Source organism: Hyperolius riggenbachi, chromosome 3, assembly GCF_040937935.1.
Source record: "Hyperolius riggenbachi isolate aHypRig1 chromosome 3, aHypRig1.pri, whole genome shotgun sequence".
In the NCBI taxonomy this organism is placed as follows: domain Eukaryota; kingdom Metazoa; phylum Chordata; class Amphibia; order Anura; family Hyperoliidae; genus Hyperolius; species Hyperolius riggenbachi.
Genome location: NC_090648.1, coordinates 354,521,954 through 354,544,515, shown reverse-complemented (window position 1 = coordinate 354,544,515; position 22,562 = coordinate 354,521,954). Strand labels below are relative to the sequence as shown.

Here is a 22,562-nt window from a genome sequence, read left to right as displayed (position 1 = left end):
AAGATATAGATCAGTTCATTGTGATAAGTAGTGATAAAGTTATAGGCTAATGAATGGGAGGTGAATATTTCTCAAGTGAAAACGAATGAACGCGAATGGGTTAATTGCTAGGCAGATAGATGGTTAGAGAGATAATTTCCAACATGATGGAAAATCTGGCAGGTAAATCTTAAGGTGGCCACACAGGATACAATAAAATTATCCGATTTTACGGCAATTCGATAAAAACGATCGGCTCTCCCGAAAAAATCAAAAGGGTTTTTTTTCATTCGACTGAAAACTCCGATCGGATTTCCCATTTTCTTCGATTTTTATTGATCCGGAATGCCAGATATTTTTATTCAATCTTTCTAAAGATTGTATGGTGTGTGTTAGTTTGTCAATTTATTAATATACACACCCTAGCAATTTTATCATTGCTAAGCGCTATGCAGACGACACCCAACTATACCTTTCCTTCAAGCCTGGTGTGACAGACCCAACTCTAACTATAAACACCTGCTTACGTGAACTACAGCAATGGATGAATGACAACTGGCTGAAACTGAATGCAGACAAAACTGAAGTCCTTCTGATCGGAGGACAGCGCATGACAACAAAACAACTTAACTTGCAGTCTTCACCACTGGGAATAGGAGGCACGGATCTACGCAGCTCTGATCAGATGTGCGTAGCCTGGGAGTTCTAATTGATGGGGATTTAAACTTCAGAACTCAAATCTCTGCTGTGGTGAAATCATCCTATTTTCACCTGAAGAACATTGCAAAAATCACCTCATCCCCCCAGAAGATCTGCCAACCTTAGTCCATGCCTTCATTACATTCCGACTGGACTACTGTAATGCTCTCTACACTGACCTTCCAAAAAAGGTCTTGTACCACCTACAGCTGATACAGATTCCCTGAATAATCTGGGCCCTGGATACATGAAAGATATGTTGCAGCTGTGTAGCAATCCCCGCATTCTCAGATCCACATGTTCTAATAATCTAGTCATACCAAGAGTCCACTTGGAAACTTTTGGTCCCAGAGCCTTCTGTCATGCTGCCCCTACGTTTTGGAACTCCTTACCTCAACAGATCAGGACAGCCCCATCCCTGGACGTGTTTAAATCCAGACTGAAAACCCACCTGTTCTGTTTGGCATTTGCAGAAATATAACTTTTGTTGTGTGAATACTTCATCCTACTATCAATTACTGAATCGGAGAGAGACTAAGCGCCAGGGGCGTCGCTAGCCCTATTTTGGGGGGCCATGGACCTCCTCCCCAGGGGTGCCCGGCACTGCCCGCTGTCCCCTCCTGGCCGCCGCTGTCCCCTCCTGGCCGCTGCTGCCTCCCCGGCCGCCGCTGCCTAACCCCCCCTCCCCCCGGGTGACCCCGCGGCCAGAGCTTCAGACCTCGATCAGCGGGCGACCAGACGCAGCGGGTGCTAGAACCTAGCGTACACCGCTGATATGCGGAAGTGACATCACTTCCGCATGTACAGCGTGGTGCGTCCGGCGCCCGCTCTATCTGGTCGGGTCGCCCGCGGCGCTGATCGAGGTCTGCTGGCTGCGAGGTAAGGGCCTGTCACTCACTACCTAACGGGGGTCCCTGTCACTCACTAGCTATCGGGGGTACCTGTCACTCACTAGTTATCGGGGGTCCCTGTCACTCACTAGCTAACGGGGGTCCCTGTCACTCACTAACTGGGGTCTCTGTCACTCACTAACTGGGGTCCCTGTCACTATCAGGGGTCCCTGTCACTCACTAGCTATCGGGGGTCCCTGTCACTCACTAGTTATCGGGGGTCCCTGTCACTCACTAGCTAACGGGGGTCCCTGTCACTCACTATCGGGGGGTCCCTGTCACTCACTAGCTAATGGGGGTCCCTGTCACTCACTAACTGGGGTCCCTGTCACTATCTATCAGGGGTTCCTGTCACTATCTATCGGGGGTCCCTGTCACTATCTATCGGGGGTCCCTGTCACTCACTATCGGGGGTCCCTGTCACTCACTATCAGGGGTCCCTGTCACTCACTAACTGGGGTCCCTGTCACTTACTAGCTATCGGGGGTCCCTGTTACTCACTATCTATCGGGGGTCCCTGTCACACACTATCGGGGGTCCCTGTCACTCACTAGCTAACGGGGGTCCCTGTCACTAACTGGGGTCCCTGTTACTCACTAACTGGGGTCCCTGTCACTATCTAACGGGGGTCCCTGTCACTCACTATCTATCGGGGGTCCCTGTCACTCAGTAGCTAACGGGGGTCCCTGTCACTCACTATCTATCGGGGGTCCCTGTCACTCACTATCGGGGGTCCCTGTCACTCACTAACTGGGGTCCCTGTCACTCACTAACTGGGGTCCCTGTCACTCACTATCGGGGGTCCCTGTCACTCACTAACTGGGGTCCCTGTCACTATCTATCGGGGGTCCCTGTCACTCACTCACTATGGGGGGTCCCTGTCACTCACTCACTATCGGGGGTCCCTGTCACTCACTATCGGGGGTCCCTGTCACTATCTATCGGGGGTCCCTGTCACTCACTATCGGGGGTCCCTGTCACTCACTAGCTAACAGGGGTCCCTGTCACTCACTATCGGGGGTCCCTGTAACTATCAATCGGGGGTCCCTATCACTATCGGGGGTCCCTGTCACTCACTAACTGGGGTCCCTGTCACTCACTAACTGGGGTCCCTGTCACTCACTACCTAACTGGAGGCGCCTGTCACTCACTAGCTAACCTGGGGGTCCCTGTCACTCACTACCTAACTTAGGGGCTACCATTTTAAGGGGGCATTTTGCCTATTGATGTGAAATGCTGTCCATTTATGTGCCTCATGACTGCTGAATTTGTCTTGTTGGGGGCCTTATGATTTGTTGGGGGCCTCAAGATTGCTGAATTTGTCTTGTTGGGGGCCTCATGATTTATTGGAGGCCTCATGATTGCTGAATTTGTCTTGTTGGGGGCCTCATGATTTGTTGGAGGCCTCATGATTGCTGAATTTGTCTTGTTGGGGGCCTCATGATTTGTTGGAGGCCTCATGATTGCTGAATTTGTCTTGTTGGGGGCCTCATGATTTGTTGGAGGCCTCATGATTGCTGAATTTGTCTTGTTGGGGGCCTCGTGATTTGTTGGGGGCCTCATGATTGCTGAATTTGTCTTGTTGGGGGTCACATGATTGCTAACTGCGAGACTATGGGAAAAGCTGAATCCTTATCATATGAGACAATAGCATTAAACCTACTTTTTTAGCTTTTTAAAACAGAAAATAAAACTGGGAGGTTCTAAAAAATTGAATACATTTTTCAGGAGTAGGATGGATGAAATTGTTTATCTTCACAGTTTATTTTCAACTTGGATTTTCCATAATGTTCATGTATGAGTTAAAACGTTTGTACAGTATTTAGTTTAAATTGCTGTTGCCACTTTGCGATAGATAAGTGACTTTTGGGTTGCAGTTTGGGCACTCAGCCTCCAAAAGGTTCGCCACCACTGTCCTAATCTAATGTCCCACCATTGCTAGGTTCATGTAAATTTGTCTCCACCCGTTACCACACCTACATTCTGGTCCATGGCCCACCCATTTTTCGGTGCGCCGCACAACGTGATCCTCATATTTTTGGCACGCTAGCTGCAGTGTGCTGAATTCTGCTGCCTACAGTATGTACAGTATACGCTGTTCTCTAGTGCCTGCACTGTGTGCTGATCTACCTCCAGTGTGTACAGTGTAAGGTGTTACTCTGTGCCTTTACTGATTGCAAACCAGCTGTATGGTATGCTGATCCCTGCTACTTTCAGTATGTACAGTATTAGCTGTAAAGCCTGGTACACACATACAATTTTGATTAGCCAATTTGAGCTCTGTTCTTAAAATTCATTGTCTGTTGGCCCACTTACTTCACGGGGGTGGTAAAATTGGTGGTCAGTGATTGACCAATCAAAATTGTATGTGCGTATACATCTTTGATATATGCCTATACTGATTGTAAATGATCTAAATAAAGGACAGGGGGCTCCATCCAATATTTCGATGGGCAGGCCCGTTATCTGTAGCTTACACCGCTGCTAAGTTCATGTACATTTGGCCCCACCCATGGCCACGCCCACTCACCTCATGGCCATGCCCATTTTTGCCACAGCACGCATACCTCCCCACCTGGTGCCCACAGGTGCCCCCGATCTCCAAGGACCCTAGAAACGCCCCTGCTAAGCGCTTTGAGTCCTATGGGAGAAAAGCTCTATAGAAATGTTATTGTATTGTATTGTATATTGAACATACGTATGTGTAGAGTGACCAGACGTCCCGGATTGCCCGGGACACGTCCCGGATTCGGGGTCCGCTGTCCCAGGCCTAATGAGGTCCCGGGAAACGTCCCGCTTTCAGCAGCGGGACGTCCCGGCCTCGGGACTCTGGCCACTCTCTCCTCAATGAACTGGCAGCGGCGTCTATAGACACTGTGCCAGTTCATTGCCTGCAGCCCCGCTCCAGCCTCCTCTTCCGGTGTCTGTTTCCGACACCGGCAGGCGATCAGGGCTACGGCAAGATGGCTGCCGAAGCCCTGTACTGGAGACCTATTTGTGTCTCCAATACAGGGCTTCGGGCGCCATCTTGCCGTAGCCCTGTCAGCGCGGGAGAGAAGAGCAGGAGGAACAAGACGGTCCCGGGACGGAGCAGCGCGCCAGAGGCCGGACACTTCTGCCAGGTGAGTAAATCATTGCTTTCTTTTCCAGGTGAAATGTTTGCCCGCATTAGGTTTCTTTTCCAGGTGAAATGTTTGCCCGCATTGTTTCTTTTCTAGCGAAATGTTTGCCCGCATTGCGTTTCTTTTCTAGCGAAATGTTTGCCCGCATTGTTTCTTTTCTAGCGAAATGTTTGCCCGCATTGTTTCTTTTCTGGTGAAATGTTTGCCCGCATTGTTTCTTTTCTAGCGAAATGTTTGCCCGCATTGCGATTCTTTTCTAGCGAAATGTTTGCCCGCATTGTTTCTTTTCTAGCTAAATGTTTGCCCGCATTGTTTCTTTTCTAGCGAAATGTTTGCCCGCATTGTTTCTTTTCTAGCGAAATGTTTGCCCGCATTGCGTTTCTTTTCTGGTGAAATGTTTGCCCGCATTGTTTCTTTTCTAGCGAAATGTTTGCCCGCATTGTTTCTTTTCTGGTGAAATGTTTGCCCGCATTGCGTTTCTTTTCTGGGGAAATGTTTGCCTGCATTGTTTCTTTTCTAGCGAAATGTTTGCCCGCATTGCGTTTCTTTTCTGGTGAAATGTTTGCCCGCATTGTTTCTTTTCTAGCGAAATGTTTGCCCGCAGTGCGTTTCTTTTCTAGCGAAATGTTTGCCCGCATTGCGTTTCTTTTCTAGCGAAATGTTTGCCCGCATTGTTTCTTTTCTAGCGAAATGTTTGCCCGCATTGTTTCTTTTCTAGCGAAATGTTTGCCCGCATTGTTTCTTTTCTAGCGAAATGTTTGCCTGCATTGCGTTTCTTTTCTGGTGAAATGTTTGCCCGCATTGTTTCTTTTCTAGCGAAATGTTTGCCCGCATTGTTTCTTTTCTGGTGAAATGTTTGCCCGCATTGCGTTTCTTTTCTGGGGAAATGTTTGCCTGCATTGTTTCTTTTCTAGCGAAATGTTTGCCCGCATTGTTTCTTTTCTAGCGAAATGTTTGCCCGCATTGCGTTTCTTTTCTGGTGAAATGTTTGCCCGCATTGTTTCTTTTCTAGCGAAATGTTTGCCCGCAGTGCGTTTCTTTTCTAGCGAAATGTTTGCCCGCATTGCGTTTCTTTTCTGGTGAAATGTTTGCCCGCATTGTTTCTTTTCTAGCGAAATGTTTGCCCGCAGTGCGTTTCTTTTCTGGTGAAATGTTTGCCCGCATTGTTTCTTTTCTAGCGAAATGTTTGCCCGCAGTGCGTTTCTTTTCTAGCGAAATGTTTGCCCGCAGTGCGTTTCTTTTCTGGGGAAATGTTTGCCCGCATTGCGTTTATTTTGTACCGACATGTTGCCCGCATTGCGTTTATTTTGTACTGACATGTTGCCCGCATTGCGGTTATTTTGTGCTGACATGTTGCCTATTGCGTTTATTTTCTGGTGTCCGGGGTAACTGTTACTACATTTATTATTTAATGGTCATAGATGGCTATGTTTGCTGCTTTGTGGTTACGGTATACTATTAGCATCACACAGTTTCTGCACACCCATGATGCAAAGTCTCGTTTGTCCACATCATGGCGTAAACACTGCTTTCTTATGCCTCGCTGTTACATCATTACGTTAGCTCCGCCCATACAATGTCATGGCCACGCCCATTTTTCGGCGCGGCGCAACCCCCCCCCAGTCTTCGCCGCTGTGCGTTCAGTCCTCCCCACTCTTCGACGCGGCGCGCACGCGCGCCGCCCCCCCCCCGTCCCCCACGCCCCCCTCCCCGTCCCAGGTTGGACCCACAAAAATATGGTCACTCTAGTATGTGGTACATTGGTCATATTTTTGAAAAGGTACAATCAGTCAGAAAAATTGATTGCAATTCTTAACATGAACAGATATTTAAAAAATTGTATGGTGTGTGGCCGCCTTTACAGAGAATCTTACAGAAAATTGTGCGTACTTCTAGGCATCAGGCTGAGCTCCCTTAAAGAGACACTGAAGCGAAAAAAAAATATATGATATTATGATTTGGATGTGTAGTACAGCTAAGAAATAAAACATTAAGATCAGATACATCAGTCTAATTGTTTCCTGGACAGGAAGATTTAAGAAACTCTAGTTGTTATCTCTATGCAAACAAGCCATTAAGCTCTACGACTTTCAAAGTCGTGGAGAGGGCTGTTATCTGACTTTTATTATTTCAAGTGTTATTGGACTATTTACTTTTCCTCTGGCAGAGGAGAGGTCATTAGTTCACAGACTGCTCTGAAAGAATCATTTTAAATGCTGAGTGTTGTGTAATCTGCACATATCATAGAATGATGCAATGTTAGAAAAAACACTATATACCTGAAAATAAAAATATGAGAATATTTTCTTTGCTGCTAAACTTCTAGTAATTATTCATAGTACACAACCAATTCATTATATCATATTTTTTTTCTCTTCAGTGTCTCTTTAAATGGTCCTAGGGCGTGGTCAGGTGTCATGACGTCATGGCCGGCAGCTTCCCTGCTGGTGTAGCTGGGCGGATGGCAGCTCTGAGGAGCCTGTCTATGGTGATCGGAGCAGCGGTGGCCGCGCTGGGATCGGTGCTGGTCATTGCCTGGAGCCGCTATATGCCCGGCCGCAGGAGGGGGAGGAGGACGGGATACCAGCTGGAGTACAGCCCGCTCAGCAAGCAGGTGAGGCGGCTACAGCGGCGACTGTGCCCTGGGCGCACTGAGACCGTGACTGCAGCGGGCCGGGGAAGGGATCTAGCTGTAGGGGAGAGTAGAGAGTGTCCAGGGGTTCCCTTGTCATGTATCCGCTATGTGTTGCCTCCACGCTACAATCTGTAGGACCCCTTTCTGAGCAGTGTGCACTGACTGTGGTGTGGTCGTGTCCCCTCTATCACTGTGTACTGTGGTGACCCCTCCTGGCAGCCACTGACACCTATCAGCTTCCATACATCCTCTCCCCAGCTGACAGGAACACACAGGCTTCCCAGCACCACCCCATTCAGCTCATCATAGCACTCCTGCTGTAACTCCAAAGGCTACAAATGGTGATTGAATATGGGCCACTATTGAGAAAGCTTCAGAATACTTGTAAAATGTATATTTTCTCCAAGAGTAAAATTAATTATAAATTAAAGTACTTTTCTCCTATGTTGCCGTCACAGTAGGATGGTAATAAAAAGCTGACATCTGACAGATTTTACACTAGTCCATCTTCTTACAGGAATTTTCAGTATTATCTTTAGGTTCCATTCACAGCGGGGTGTTGTGGTGTGATGTAACCGACACAATGGGCTCTATTCTCAAAGAGCCAAATTTTCCGCAAAATTTATTACTGCTATATTCCCGCCAGCGGTAAACTACGCATTTTTTCCACATTCACTAATATTTTCCGCATGTTTTCCGCATGCGGGAAAAAAGATGCGGAAACAGCCATTATTCATGCGGGAATCGTGCGGTAAAAAGGTCGCATGAAAAAGTGTTTAAAAAAAAAAAAGTTAAAGTCCAGCAAGCACAGCCCTTAAGCCTCCACACTTCATTAAAGTCAATGGGATGCGGAATATATCACCTACTACTTGTAGGTGATAAAAAAAATCGGTAATTAACGACGAAATGATGCGCCTGAACATTTTTGAGAATTGATCTTTTATTGCGGAAAATACCGACTTTTGCGGTAATTTTTCCGCATGAATCCCGCACTTTTACCACACTTTTTCCGCATGCAGAAAAAACATGCGGAACATTTTGAGAATTCCACCTTGACGGTATTTTGGGTGCAAACTTCCCGCATGTACTTTACCGCATGCAGAAAGTCTTTGAGAATAGAGCCCATTGTAACACGGAAAGTTGCACTGCAGTGTTCACAGTGCATCCAATGCATTACCATATCACCCATGCATTAACAGTGAAGCGTACTTGCTTACTGTATGATTCACTCTATGCAACGCACACATAACATGCATTGAGAGTCTTCCTTTCTGTTGTGTTCCTGTTTTTCACACGGAATGCAACAAACATTGGTGCTAGTTTTGCAATGTTCCCCAACAGTACATGTTTTGCAGAAAACCACAAACATTCACAGGTGAGGTAATTAGTGTCTCAGCAGAGCTGATTAACCACCTTTGTGGATTTCCTCAAAACATGCACTGTTGGTGGGCCTTGAGGACAGGGTTGGGGAACACTGGTTTAGGGAACCCAGAAGTAAACCTCATAGGGAACAGTTTTCCAATTACATCACCATCTGCAGCATGAAGTGTTGTGATTGGCTGAATAGTTGGGTGTAGTTTACTATGACCTATGTGAAGCCTAGCAGTTTGGGAGTGTGCTGTCCACCCTATCACGTTAGCTGAATTTCCATATGAAGTTTCCTGCTGGTCCCCCTAAACTAGACTAGCGACCCTAAAATCCCACTGTGAACTTAGCCTATTTGTTTACAAGAGCACGCCCAACAAGGGACCTATACACAAGGCCGGATTTAAATATTTTTTTGCCCCAGGTCGACGTTGTTGTTCCCTATCCATGTGCAGCAGTGCCCCTTCACTGAGATGGCAGGGACATGGAGGCTGCCATATTTATTTCCTCTTAAAACATACCAGTTGCCTGGAATTCGGATCTTTCGTGCATCATTAGTGTCTTAATCACACACCTGAAACAAGCATGTGGCAAATCCAGTCAAGCTTGAGTCAAACATCTGATCTGCATGCTTGTTCAGGGCCTTTTCATAAAAGAATTAGAGGCAAAGGATCAGCAGTACAGGGCAGCCAGGCAATGTGCATTGTTTAAAATGAAATAAATATGGCAGCTTCCATATCCCTCTCACTTCAGTTGTCCTCTAAAGCCAATTGTTTGCAGCTAGGAAACAGGCCAGTCACGCAGATGTTTTGACTGTGCTTATGGCCAGCACTACCAAATGGGCAACCTGAGCAATTACCCCAGGTCTCTCCTCCCCCAAAATTGAGGCCTAAGACACACTGCAAGCGCTTTTTGATATGTCAGCGCTGCACTTGCGTTTTGTCAAAAGCTGACCTGCAGAAAAAAACATTACAAAATTGTTTCTAGTGCAGATTATTTTTTTTAAATTGCTATTGATGCGATTTTTATGCAGGTCAATGGGAGCATTTTGTAAAAACACAAATGCAGTGCTAACAGATTGAAAAGTGCTCTGCAGTGTGACTCAGGCCTGACTGTGCTTCCTGGGGCCCCTGTAGATCCTTTGGCAGAGCAGCGTCTCACCTGTCCCCGCGAGCGCACTCCTCTGTCAGTCTGTAGTTCCGCCTGCGAGAGCACTCCGCTATCAGTCTGTAGTTATGCCTGCGAGCGCACTCCGCTATCAGTCTGTAGTTATGCCTGCGAGCGCACTCCGCTATCAGTCTGTAGTTTTGCCTGTGAGCGCACTCCTCTTTCAGTCTGTGGTTCCGCCTGTGAGCGCACTCCTCTGTCAGTCTGTGGTTCCGCCTGTGAGCGCACTCCTCTGTCAGTCTGTAGTTCGCCTGTGAGCGCACTCCTCTGTCAGTCTGTGAGCGCACTCCTCTGTCAGTCTGTGGTTCCGCCTGTGAGTGCACTCCTCTGTCAGTCTGTGGTTCCGCCTGTGAGCGCACTCCTCTGTCAGTCTGTAGTTCGCCTGTGAGCGCACTCCTCTTTCAGTCTGTAGTTCGCCTGCGAGCGCACTCCTTTGTCAGTCTGTGGTTCTGTGCGCTCACGTCTTCCGGCTTGCAGAGGGCCTCTTCTTTGTAACTTTGCCTGACACGTTATGTAATAACATGCCAATGGTCACAGAGCAGATGCAGCCAGTGGTGGATGAAGACGGGGAGCACATGGAGCCACAGAGTGTGCTGCTAGAACAGGTGAGATGGTACTTGACTGAAAACTCTTCAGGGGCCCCACGAGGGAACAGCAGTAAAGTTGGTAAGGCAGCCAGCTTGGGAAGGGGGTGGGGATTTGGCAACAACAAAGGGGCCCCCAATGCCACTTTAGGGAAGGGGGGGGGGGGGGGGCGGCGGCATTGTAGTTGGAGCCGGCTCTGGATGTAGTGAAGAAGGCTGTTGTGCGGAGCTGTCCACAGAGAGGGTTCAGGAGCAGTTATGTTGGGAGAAGCAGATGATGGCAAGGCACCAGAAGAAAAATAAAATATTAGGATTGGTGTAACGATCGGTGGGCGCAGAGAGTATCTGATTACCGGTGATCTGCAGTATCGCCGGAAATACAGATATATACCAGATTATAAGTGATCTGCAGTCTCACCGATAATCCGATATACAAACTAACCTCTGTTCGCCTGAGTAGAGTGTAGTGTTTTGGTGTAACAGTAACACTAGGAGGCCTAGGCCTCAGTGCAGCAAGGAGAACTGCACGGATTCCTTCCGCAGACCTGAGCTCTCCAAGACGGGAGGAGTCAGACTGACAGTAGGAAGGAAAGTCCGAGAGTGACACTCAGGAAGAAGTGTCACTAACAGGACTGGGAACCGCCTCCAATCGTGAGGTCGGTTCTCGAGGTCAGACAAGCCAGGTCGTACACACACGGACAGATAAAGTACAAATACAGTAGGCAAAGGCGGAGTCAAAGTACAGGCAGGGTTCGGCAACGGGGTATCAGATATATCGGGGTACAAAATCAGGAGGCAGAAACAGTCTAGGAACGAGCCGAGGTTCGGCAACAGAGTATCAGAAATATCGAGGTACAAGGTCAGAGTTCAGGAGGATAGTCGAGGCAGGCAAAAGTCATAACATATAATCACAATCAAACTAGTACTTTAGCTATCAAATATCTAGCTAAGTGTAGGATTACAGCTCCAGCTGGTCCCGGCACACTTCAGGATCTGACTACGGATCTGGGTGCTCCCACGTATGTGATCGCACGCCAGACAAAGAGCAAGTGAACAACCAGCAGTATATATACTCTAGGACCTTTCCAGGACCTCCCTAATTGCTGGTCCAATGAGAGCAGTGGAATTTGTCAGCTGACCCAGCTGGTCAGCCGACACCCTTCTAACTGCTATTTAAACTCTGCCTCTCTGCTCGCGCGCGTGTAAGTCTGAATCTTGGTGGACTATCAGTCCCAGCCACACCAGTACTGTCATGCAATGTATCTAGTGCAGGGGCCGCCTCTGATGCGGATTCCGCCGCACTGCCTATGCGGCACGCGGCGTTTTTTCCGCGTTGTGACGCCATGCTGGACGCGGAAACAGCCGCCTCACCTCGAGAGATGGCGGCTTTTCCGCGTTTCCTTACAATTGGATTGTAAAGACAACAGAATGACTGTCCAGATTCTTCATTGAAGAAACTGTTAACACAACAGAAAGTGTAAAAACGTTTCTGAATTACATTTAAACTCAAGCTATGGAATGCAGAAGTTTAAAAAATGTTTTAGCAAGGATAAATGATATTTGGTCATTAACCACCCTGGCGTTCTATTAAGATCGCCAGGGCAGCTGCGGAAGGGTTTTTTTTTAATAAAAAAAAAACGATTTCATGCAGCCAACTGAAAGTTGGCTGCATGAAAGCCCACTAGAGGGCGCTCCTAACCAATATTTCTGATCGCCTCCGGCGATCCGCAGTAACAAGGAAGGCCGCAATGAGCGGCCTACCTTGTTTCGTTTTGCTCGGAGTGACGTCATGGACGTCAGCCGACGTCCTGACGTCAGCCGCCTCCGATCCAGCCCTCAGCGCTGGCCGGAACTGTTTGTTCCGGCTGCGCAGGGCTCGGGCGGCTGGGGGGACCCTCTTTCGCCGCTGCACGCGGCGAATCGCCGCGCTGCGGCGGCGATCAGGCAGCACACGCGGCTGGCAAAGTGCCGGCTGCGTGTGCTGCTTTTTACTGCGAGCAAATCGGCCCAGCAGGGCCTGAGCGGCAGCCACCGGCGGTGATGGACGAGCTGAGCTCGTCCATACCGCTAAGGTGGTTAATTACAATAACCACTATAACTATTTGTATGTAAAGCAGAGACACTGAAGCGAAAAAAAATATTATGATTTGTATGTGTAGCACAGCTAAGAAATAAAACATTAAGATCAGATACATCAGTGTAATTGTTTCCAGTACAGGAACAGTTGAGAAACTCCAGTTGTTATCTCTGTGCAAACAAGCCATTAAGCTCTCCGACTAAGTTAGTCCTGGAGAGGGATGTTATCTGACTTTTATTATCTCAACTGTTCCTGGACTATTTACTTTTCCTCTGCTAGAGGAGAGGTCATTACTTCACAGACTGCTCTGAAAGACTCATTTTGAATGCTGAGTGTTTTGTAATGTGCACATATTATAGAATGATGCAATGTTAGAAAAAAACACTATATACCTGAAAATAAAAGTATGAGAATATTTTCTTTGCTGCTAATCTTCTAGTAATTATTCATAGTACACAACCAATTCACTATATCATGTTTTTTTTTTCGCTTCAGTGTCTCTTTAAGGCCACACACAAGTGAGCACTCACTGCTCCTTCCTTTAGCTTTGATTTATGGGTGAGGAGAGGCAAGAGTGCTGCATAGCAGGGCAATGCAAGCTCCTGAAAAATTCTGCTGGGCTGATTGCTGCTAGTTCAGTTATGTTGGGCACAGAAGCTGGGGGATGTCAGTACAGACTGTTGGCCAAACAGTTATTTTTAACAGTCAGAAGTCCAGTGTCTGTATTGACCTTTCTGCTATTGTGCTACAAACAAATGCCTAGAGTTCCACTTAAAAGGTTTGAGATTGTAGAGGTTTCTATAGCTACTTGGCTTACTCCTATTACACCTTGTACTTTAACCTCTAGAGAGTACATAGTATAATATGGAGTGTTTGTGTAGTCATAAAGTGCATCATGTGGGGCTACTTCAGGGCAGCATGTGACAGTTTAGCAAATAAGCAGCTTTTATTCAGTTGGTAACAATTCTGAAAGCAGCAATGGATGGTAACCGGTAATTAGAGATGCCCCTGACCAAAACAGGGTAGTCTGGCCGCTTGTGATGCATATACCACAATGGTATTTGTGGCTATAGCAGTGCACACAGTGTAATGCGTACAAATTCCACACACTACATTTTTTACAGAGGCGGTCTTTATCTACCATGTTTAATCTAGCATATCATGGACTACAATGAAGATCATCAAATTACCATTCAGTGCCACCAAAACCAACCGACTTTCAACTATTTAAACTAAGCACAGAGGTATGTTTAGTCTACTGGTACATAACCGCTGTGCACTGTCCATAGTCCTGCACACTTCCCCCAGTCCCAGTTATCCCTGGCAAAAAAGTTTGACTTTCATAGAGGCAGACTTCCAGAGTATAGACCCAATCGCAACCCTCTCCACCCCGCTAAGCTTGTGCCTAAGTGTCCTGAGCGGGCATTTTGATGCTGAAGTGCACTCACCCTGGAGGAACTTCTGGGGTTGGCGCCATTTTCAATATGGAGGTGTCGGATTTCAGAATGGAGCAGCAGCAGCTGAACGGGGCACCTGGGGGATGTCAGATGATGTTGGATGAAGTCTGCAGTGGTTGAGTATTATGTACACATACTTTTTAAGTCAGGTGTCCTTTAAAGGGAACCTAAACGGAGAAGGATATGGATTTTTCCTTTTAAAATACCAGTTGCCTGACTCTCCTGCTGATCCTGTGTCTCTAATACTTTTAGCCACAGCCCCTCAGCAAGCATGCAGATCAGGTGCTCTGAGTCTGACTGAAGTCAGACTGGATTAGCGGCATGCTTGTTTCAGGTGTGTGATTCAGCCACTACTGCAGCTAATGAGATCAGCGGGGCTGCCAGGCAACTGGTATTGTTTAAAAGGAAACATCCATATCCCTCTGTTTAGGTTCCCTTTAAAGTCAACCAGTGCAAGACTCGTAGTGTGAACTGACCTTATGGAGGACAATTTAATTTACATTGTTACTTGCCAGAGCTCTAAATCACCACCATAAATGGCTACAATCTCTGATCTGTGGGTTTGTTTTTTTTGTCTTCATTGCTGTCTAGCCTAAATATTTGGATCGGCAGATTTTGGTGCTCGGTTTGGACGGGGCTGGTAAGAGCAGTATAATCCATGCCCTAAGCACAAACACCACCAGATCGAGTTCAGCGCCCACCCATGGGTTTAATACTGCTCAGATTATCAGCCGAGGACTGAGGATTGAGCTGCTAGAAGGTAAGTGATATTATGTTCTTCAGTTCTATGGCTACTTATGGTAGGTTCTGCGTTCTGGGGGTATTTGCCAATATTACACATGGAATTTGAACTGCTAAAATTACTACATATGTGCAAAGACCAATCATATTTTAAAAAAGTAATCTTAGAAAACATAGTGTATTTTTGGATAGAGTGGTGAAGAGCTAGCTAGAGCCCCCATTGGTTTCTTATAGCTGTTTGTATCATTCTTGAGAAAACAGATTTTACCCTTTGCGGACAGCTTCGAAATAAACAGGGAGTCCTGAATCAGATTCCCTCAATGTAGCATACAGATAACAATAAAATCTATGAGAGTTTGTAAGCCAAAAGAAAGTCCAACTTCAGTCCTTATGGGTCGTGTTCCTCACATACAGTAGAATCCCTTTAAAGTAAACTTCCAAAGACCTGACCAAGTCGTTTACTATATCAGAATGGGTTATACGTTGTATATTTATACAAGGTCATTTGGCGGGACCTGGGGACAGAGTTTACTATATCACAGTTTACTATAGTGAGATTCTACTGTATAGCTCCAATTAAGAGATGGGAAAGAATGGAGTAAGGTGAATACATCCAGTAACAATGGTTCTGTCCTTCTCAAAACACAAGCATAGATAGATATATTGCCTGAGGACTAGAGCTAGACGCGTACACGAAATACGGGCATTAGGGAAAATTGGGTGCAGGGAAGCGGACGATAATAGAATATCGGTACAATCACCAATATTCTATTAACAGTATATTTTTACCGATGTTTTACTATAGCTAAACCTAACCCTACTCTGACACAGAACCCTCCCTCCGATCCCTAACCTTTAACCACCTCCTCCCAGCGCACAAACTCACTTTCAGACACTTAACTCTGCCCCAGGATTCAGTCTGTGCCTTTCTTGCCATCTGAACAGAAGCAGCCAATTTCAGAGGGCTTGACACTCAACCCCCGGTACACACATCCAATGTTACCATTTCCATGCAGTATAAGAGCTTACCTACACAAATCTGTTCATAGTATTCAAAAGTATAGTTGGGCCTCATACTACATGACAGAGGCGGTAAGATTGTCCAATCCTAATTGGATGTGTATTAATCATCTTATATGCATCTGGTCTTATCCTCAAAAATGAAAGACAATTTTGAGCAGCGTAAGCCTCATCTCTTAAAAAAAAAAAAAAAAAGCACATGAACCTTCTAATTACTAAGCTTTAAAGCCGGTTTGTATTGCATTGAAACCAAGCTTTGCATTATTCGTTCTTTTATTACCTAGCTAGCTGGTTTTAGTGTGTCCTGTGTGATTGTCTGATGTAGCTTGGCTGGTCTGACAGCCTGTGAGCTGTTGGAGGACACACCTGAATATGTAATGTATTTCATTGTGTTCCCTCCCAGTTGGAGGTAGCCAGAACCTTCGAACATACTGGAGTCACTATCTGAAGAACGCGCACATTATGGTTTTTGTTGTGGATGCCACTGATGACAAACGCTTGCAGCTGGCTAGACATGAGCTGCATCTCCTGCTAGAAGAGGCACCAAAGTTGCCCCTGATGGTGCTTGCAAACAAACAGGTAAGAGCAAGCTTCTCACGCCTACGTCTTCTGTATTTGGATGGAATGGGGACTGAGTGGATAGCGCTCTGGCCTTCCAGTTCTGCTCTCAAATGGGGATGATCAATGAGATGCAAAAAATTCCAAGTTCATGTAAATCTTTATGCAAATATGCAGCTTGAAAATTAACCAGTCAAGCTCACCCCCCATGTTCAGCATATATTTGCATAAAAATGTACATAATCCTGCATGAATTCAGAAATATTTGCATTTCTTTGAACATCCCTACTCTCAGGTTTGCATCTGGGCTGGGACACTGTTTGATGGGTTTCCTTCCACATCCCGTAAATGTACTAGTATGGTACTTGGCTTCCTATGTAGCTATCCTACACAATAGTATTCTGCCTGCTGCAGTTTTGTCGACCATGCTGGGTACAGGCTGTGAGGCAAGGTTGCAGGACTATATCCACCAGTGCAACAGAAACATCCAGAAATCTGGTGTCAACTATCCCATGACCAGAGTATCCCATATCTACTGTCCCCAATCTGATATACAGTATCCTGTGTCCTTACTGTATCATTTATTAATGAACCCCGTTTGATTGAGTAGACTTGTTATTAATGGCGAGAAAAGGAACAATGCTACCTAAAAACAGATTGCATCCTTATGACTGCCTGCTTGAGAGTGCAAGCCCCTACTAGTGGGATAAAATACACACCCAGCATTCAAATAAAATGCACCTGTCTACCACTGGAGGGTGTTGGTTTCCGTAATGGCTTGCATGCAACTTAGGTACTCTTCCCTCCCACTGCGAAGAAGTCATCCCCCGTGGGAGGGGCGTTAACACTAACCATAAATTATGCATAGCCTGGGTGCGCTACCAAGTAAAAATTTAAAATTGCGCTAAGGTGGATCAGCGCATCACCAGGCAGAGGTGCGCTGGGGGGGGCTCAGCGCACCTCTGATTGGTGGCCATTCAGAGGCGGCCTGGAGATGCGCTGATCCACCTTTGCTCAGACTTGTTATTAAGCTTGGCTTTACTCCAGGATCCTGTGTATTTGTTTGTTCTGTGGATAGTGCGCTCTGATTCTGTACCTTGCCTAGTTATAGATTGTGGACTTGCCCTTGGCAATTCAGTGCCTGGTCACATTGACATCGGAGGTCTTGTGCCCTACACCAGGGGTCCCCAACCACCGGGCCGCGGCCCACTGCCGGTCCGTTGGCAGTGTCCAGCTGGGCTGCGGCGGGTCTGTCATCTTGCCCCTCCCCCTGCGGCCGCCGCTTCTGTTACTTTATGAGCGGGCGGCCGATTCCGGATTTCCCCATGCGCCGCTCTCCTTCATGAAGTACTATCTCCTCCTATAACAGCAGCGCGTCTTGCATCTGCTGTAAGGAGGGAAGGAGGCGGGGCAGCGGTTCCCATGGTAGCGGCGATGCATATCGCCGCTACAGGAAGCCGCTGCCCCTCCTCCTTCCCTCCTTACAGCAGACGCAAGACGCGCTGCTGTGCCTGTTATAGGAGGAGATAGTACTTCATGCATGAAGGAGAGCGGCGCATGGGGGAATCCGGAAGCGGCCGCCCGCCCGCTCATAAGGTAACAGAAGCGGCGGCTGCGAGGGCACCATCTACGCATGCTGGGGCACTATACTAGCCATGCTGGGGCACTATACTAGCCATGCTGGGGTAACTATACTAGCCATGCTGGGGTAACTATACTAGCCATGCTGGGGTAACTATACTATACTAGCCTAGCCATGCTGGGCACTTTACTAGCTATACTGGGGCACTATACTGTGCACTTTACTAGCTATACTGGGGCACTATACTGTGCACTTTACTAGCTATACTGGGGCACTACCTACCCATACTGGACACTATATTAGCTATACTGGGCGCTATACTAGGGCACTACCGACCCATACTGGGACTATACTAGCCATACTGGGGCAACTAAACACCCTATACTGAGGCAACTATGCTAGCTATGCCACCGCACCCCAGCCCCTCCCCCCGTAACCCGCTGCGCACGACACTGTCCACTAGGTCGTGCGCGCAATAACCCACCCCCACCCGGAGAAAAATTTGATCAGTAAGTGGTCCCCGGGCCGGAAAAGGTTGGGGTCCCCTGCCCTACACCATCTGACAAGGGAGGAGAGAGCCTCGTTGGGGCAAACTTCCACGGTGAAACACTTTGCAGATCTGCATATACCTGACCTGTTTGCTGTGCCATTCGTGATTGGGACACTCTTTGCCTCTCAGGAGAGGTCCCTGCCCTTGCAAGTTTACAAGAGAATACATACATGTGTACAAGGCTTAAATCTGAGGCCCGGAGAGTACACAGACATTTTATCAGCGTTTAAATGCCCAGTTTACTTCTAAAATGCACTTGTGTGTAAACTCGTCATGTTACAATGCTTGTATACATAAGAGCTGTTTTAGGGTATCAGCACCAAAATGACAGGACACTTAAATGTGCCCAAATGCTTCCATTAATAAGGGTGGAGGGGATTTTGGCAGTTTTCTCAGAATTCAGTATGACTGAATTTGCATTTTTTTCTGCTTTACAAATACATTTAAAGGGAATTTAAAGCGAAGATAAACTTATGATATGATTTGTATGTGTAGTACAGCTAATAAATAGAACATTAGTAGCAAAGAACCAGTCTCCTATTGTTTCCAGTACAAGAAGAGTTAAACTTCAGTTATCTACGCAAAAGATCTGCTCCGAGCTCTCTGACCCAACTTGAGCCAGAGGGAGTCCTATTTTCTGAAGCATTTCAGAAACAGTGAGACACTGCTTCAGATAAGGTCTTAATGCAGGGGAGTTCAAAGGGTTATTAGCTCTGCTCTGTTTCATACTTTAAAGGGAACCTAAACTGAGAAAGATATGGATTTTTCCTTTTAACATAATACCAGTTGCCTGACTCTCCTGCTGATCCGGTGTTGCCAATACTTTCCGCCACAGCCCCTGAACTAGCATGCAGATCAGGTGCTCTGACTGAAGTCAGACTGGATTAGCTGCTTGCTTGTTTCAGGTGTGTGATTCAGCCTTACTTCAGCCAAAGGGATCAGGACTGCCAGGCAACTGGTATTGATGAAAAGGAAACATCCATATCCCTCTCAGTTTAAGTTCCCCTTAACCACTTAAGGACCACAGGTGTACAACCTGCTAGTGACCAGGCTATTTTTTTACAAGCTCGCTGCAGAACCGTACAACTGAGCATTTTATTTAACCCCCCCCCCCCCCCCCCCCCCCCTCCAGCAGGATCATCTCATAGGCATTAGCCTATGAGAGCGATTTTTTTTTTTTTTTTTATTTTTATTTTTTTTTTTTTTTATCCCCCCCCCCTTCCCCTCTCTCCAGGGGACAGCTGAGTGACAGGGCTGTCCCCAGTACAGCACTGCAGTAGATAGCATCACTGTACATATAGTCTGATAATGGCGATCGCCGCTGGCAGAGCGGAGCTCCGTCACTTAAGCAGGGATGCGCGTGTGATACCCGCTAATCTGACTTGTAGCTTTTAACCCCTGTGAAATAATCCATCTTGCCACAAATAAATGAGCTGAGATAGGCTTTGCACTTTCAGTCCAATGGGAAAACTAGCGCTGTCATAATCTAATATGACTCTGTGTGGGTTTACAAACTCGACATCTACTAGCAGACTGTTTTTAGTGTTTCTGTTCAACTCCCCAGGTTTTGCATTGTTTGCACAGATGCTCAGTAGGATTAAAATAATGTTAAGTTCTGCAAACAGTTTGAAAATGGGCGAATTCGACCTTGGTGATATTGAACTGGTCCATTTTCAAGATGCATAAATTTGAATAATTCTGCATCAACTGAGAATATGCATCTCAAGTAGAGATGCATAGGACCTGTCTTTACACATTTTTACTATTTCAACCAGCTGTTCCAGAGCCATGTGATGCAGATCTCACTCCTGAAAACGAAGTGGGGTGTTCTTTGCTAGAGCGCAATTACCACTGCCAAGTTCCTTTCTCTACCACAGCATGAATATTTGTCATCAGTAGGGATGGTCAATGAAATGCAAATAAATATGGACGCAAAATTATGCAGATTGAAAATTGACCAATCTAATCCTGCTAACGTGGTATCTGATTGGTCCACTTCAAGCTGTATCAGATTTTATAATCCTGCATCAACTTATATTTTGTATCTCATTGACCATCCTAGTGGTAAGCATAGTAGTTAAAGGGGACCTGAATTGAGGGATATGGAGGTAACCATATACATTTCCTTTTAAAGGGATACTGAGCACCTCTCATGGGTATGCCTTTAAAGAAACTCCGACCATTACTGCAACGTAATTAACTATGCATACCTTTCTGTAGTTTGTGCTCTCCGCTTTCATTTGATGCTTGAATCGCCTTTATACACCAAATAGTTTTTGTTCGATGTAACAATCGCGGCTGCTATCTTGGCTATGTTATAACTTCCGGGTCACCCGTCTTCTGTTAGAGAAGTGCATCACTGAATAAAGCAGGAAGAGGCTTCTCCAAAGGGGTCGTAGCACGACTTTGTTGGAAGTCGTCTGGCTTAAAGGCATACCCATGAGAGGTGCTCAGAGTCCCTTTAAACAATAGCATTTGCCTGGCAGTCCTGTTGAACTTTGGCTTCAGTAGTGTCTGAATCGCACCAGAAATAAGCATGCAGCTAATCTTGTAAAATACTTGATCTACATATGCTTGTTCAGGGCCTAGTGCTACAAGTATTAGAAGCAGAGGATCAGCAGGAAAACCTGGCAAAGTATCTTTTCAACTTACTGTAAATAGGTCCACATCCCTCTCACTTCAGGTTCCCTTTACACTGGACTGAAACTGCAGTGCTGGCTACAAAGTTACTCTCAACAGCAGAGGAAGTAGGGACAGCTAATTCTGATGCAGAGCTGGATCGTAATGGGAATTATGGGTATAGCAATGCTCAGTGATTGATTAGGGAACCAGTGATTGCTGGTGCTCAAATTTGGGGGGGGGGGGGAGCGTGTAATTTGGCTGCTGGCAATAGACAGTGGCCGAATTGACTCTTCTGCTGCCTTCCCCCCTCCCCCCCCCCCTCCCAATAGATGATCGTTTTTAGTATGTTTACACTTTTTTTTTTTTCATTTACCAAAACATTTTTTTCAAGTTTCAGCTATAGGTGTGTGACATCATCACCATGGCCGGCCTTTGACCTGAGCGACCAGAGCAGTCGCTCAGGGCGCCAGCTTCCAGGGGGGTGCTCCTGTCGTTCTGGCGAAAATGTACTTGGCTGCGGGCTCTGGCAGGTCCATCTTCCGTGGTAGCTCCGCCCAAGTTCATACTGACCCACTGGGTCAGTGTTCTCAATACTGAGCTGCTGATTAGCAGAAGGACCAGTGCCCCGCCTACCCCTCCTCCTGCTTCCTCCCCCCTTGATGTTTCTTCAGCTGCGTGTCAGTGTTCAGCAGCAGCTGTGGCGCGAAATTTGTACTAAGAGGAGTGAGGAGCAGTGGAGGGAGACTAGCACTGGGAGCAGTACATGGAGGAGAGGAAGATCAGAGACACAACCAGACCCAGCCGGCAGCTGTACACGGAGGGGGAGATCAGAGACAGAGATAACATCTACATAGCCTGCAAGCCGTACATGGAGGTGGGAGCTGAGACACAGCCAGACTGAGGCGATATTCTGGCTTCTTATTTTTGCCATTTGATCTCTATTCTAGTGTCCATCTTTGTCTCTATCCTGTGTCCACCCTCTCTCCCTGTGCATCTCTTTGTGTGACTACTCTCCTGGCATCCTACTGTGCTCACCTTCCTACCTTCCTACCTTCCTTACGCCCCCTGTGCCCACCTTCCTTGCATGCTGTGCCCACCTTCCATGCATCCCTCCTGTGCCCACCTTCCATGCATCCCCCCCCCCCCCCCCGTGCTCACCTTCCATGCGTCTCCTGTGTCACCTTCTTTGCCTCAGTCTACTTGCAACCCTCTTATGTCCTACCATATTATTATTATTCATTTATATAACACTGACATGATCTTCTGCAGCACTCTACAGAGTACAGTCATGTCACGGACTGTCTTCAGAGGAGCCCACAGTCTAATCCTACCATTTATTTTATTACAAATTTTTTTATTTAGTGCTGACATCTTCGGCAGCACTGTACAGAGTGCATAGTCTTGTCACTAACTCCCTCAGAGGAGCTCACAATCTAATCCCTACCATAGTCTACTATGTCTGTATCAGTGTAGTGTATGTATTCCTGTTTAGGGCCAATTTAGGGGAAAGCTAA

General features: G+C 46.8%; 1 protein-coding gene across 1 annotated transcript in view; it reads left to right on the top strand.

The window, feature by feature from the left end:
• The first annotated feature begins 7,130 nt into the window (after positions 1-7,130).
• Positions 7,131-22,562, top strand: part of ARL10 (ADP ribosylation factor like GTPase 10) — a 16,951-nt gene continuing 1,519 nt past the window's right edge. Inside the window, exons 1-3 of the mRNA XM_068272832.1 lie at positions 7,131-7,304; positions 14,567-14,735; positions 16,140-16,315. Coding sequence (XP_068128933.1) covers positions 7,152-7,304; positions 14,567-14,735; positions 16,140-16,315 — 498 coding nt within the window. The 5' untranslated portion in view covers positions 7,131-7,151. The remainder of the gene's footprint in view (positions 7,305-14,566; positions 14,736-16,139; positions 16,316-22,562) is intronic.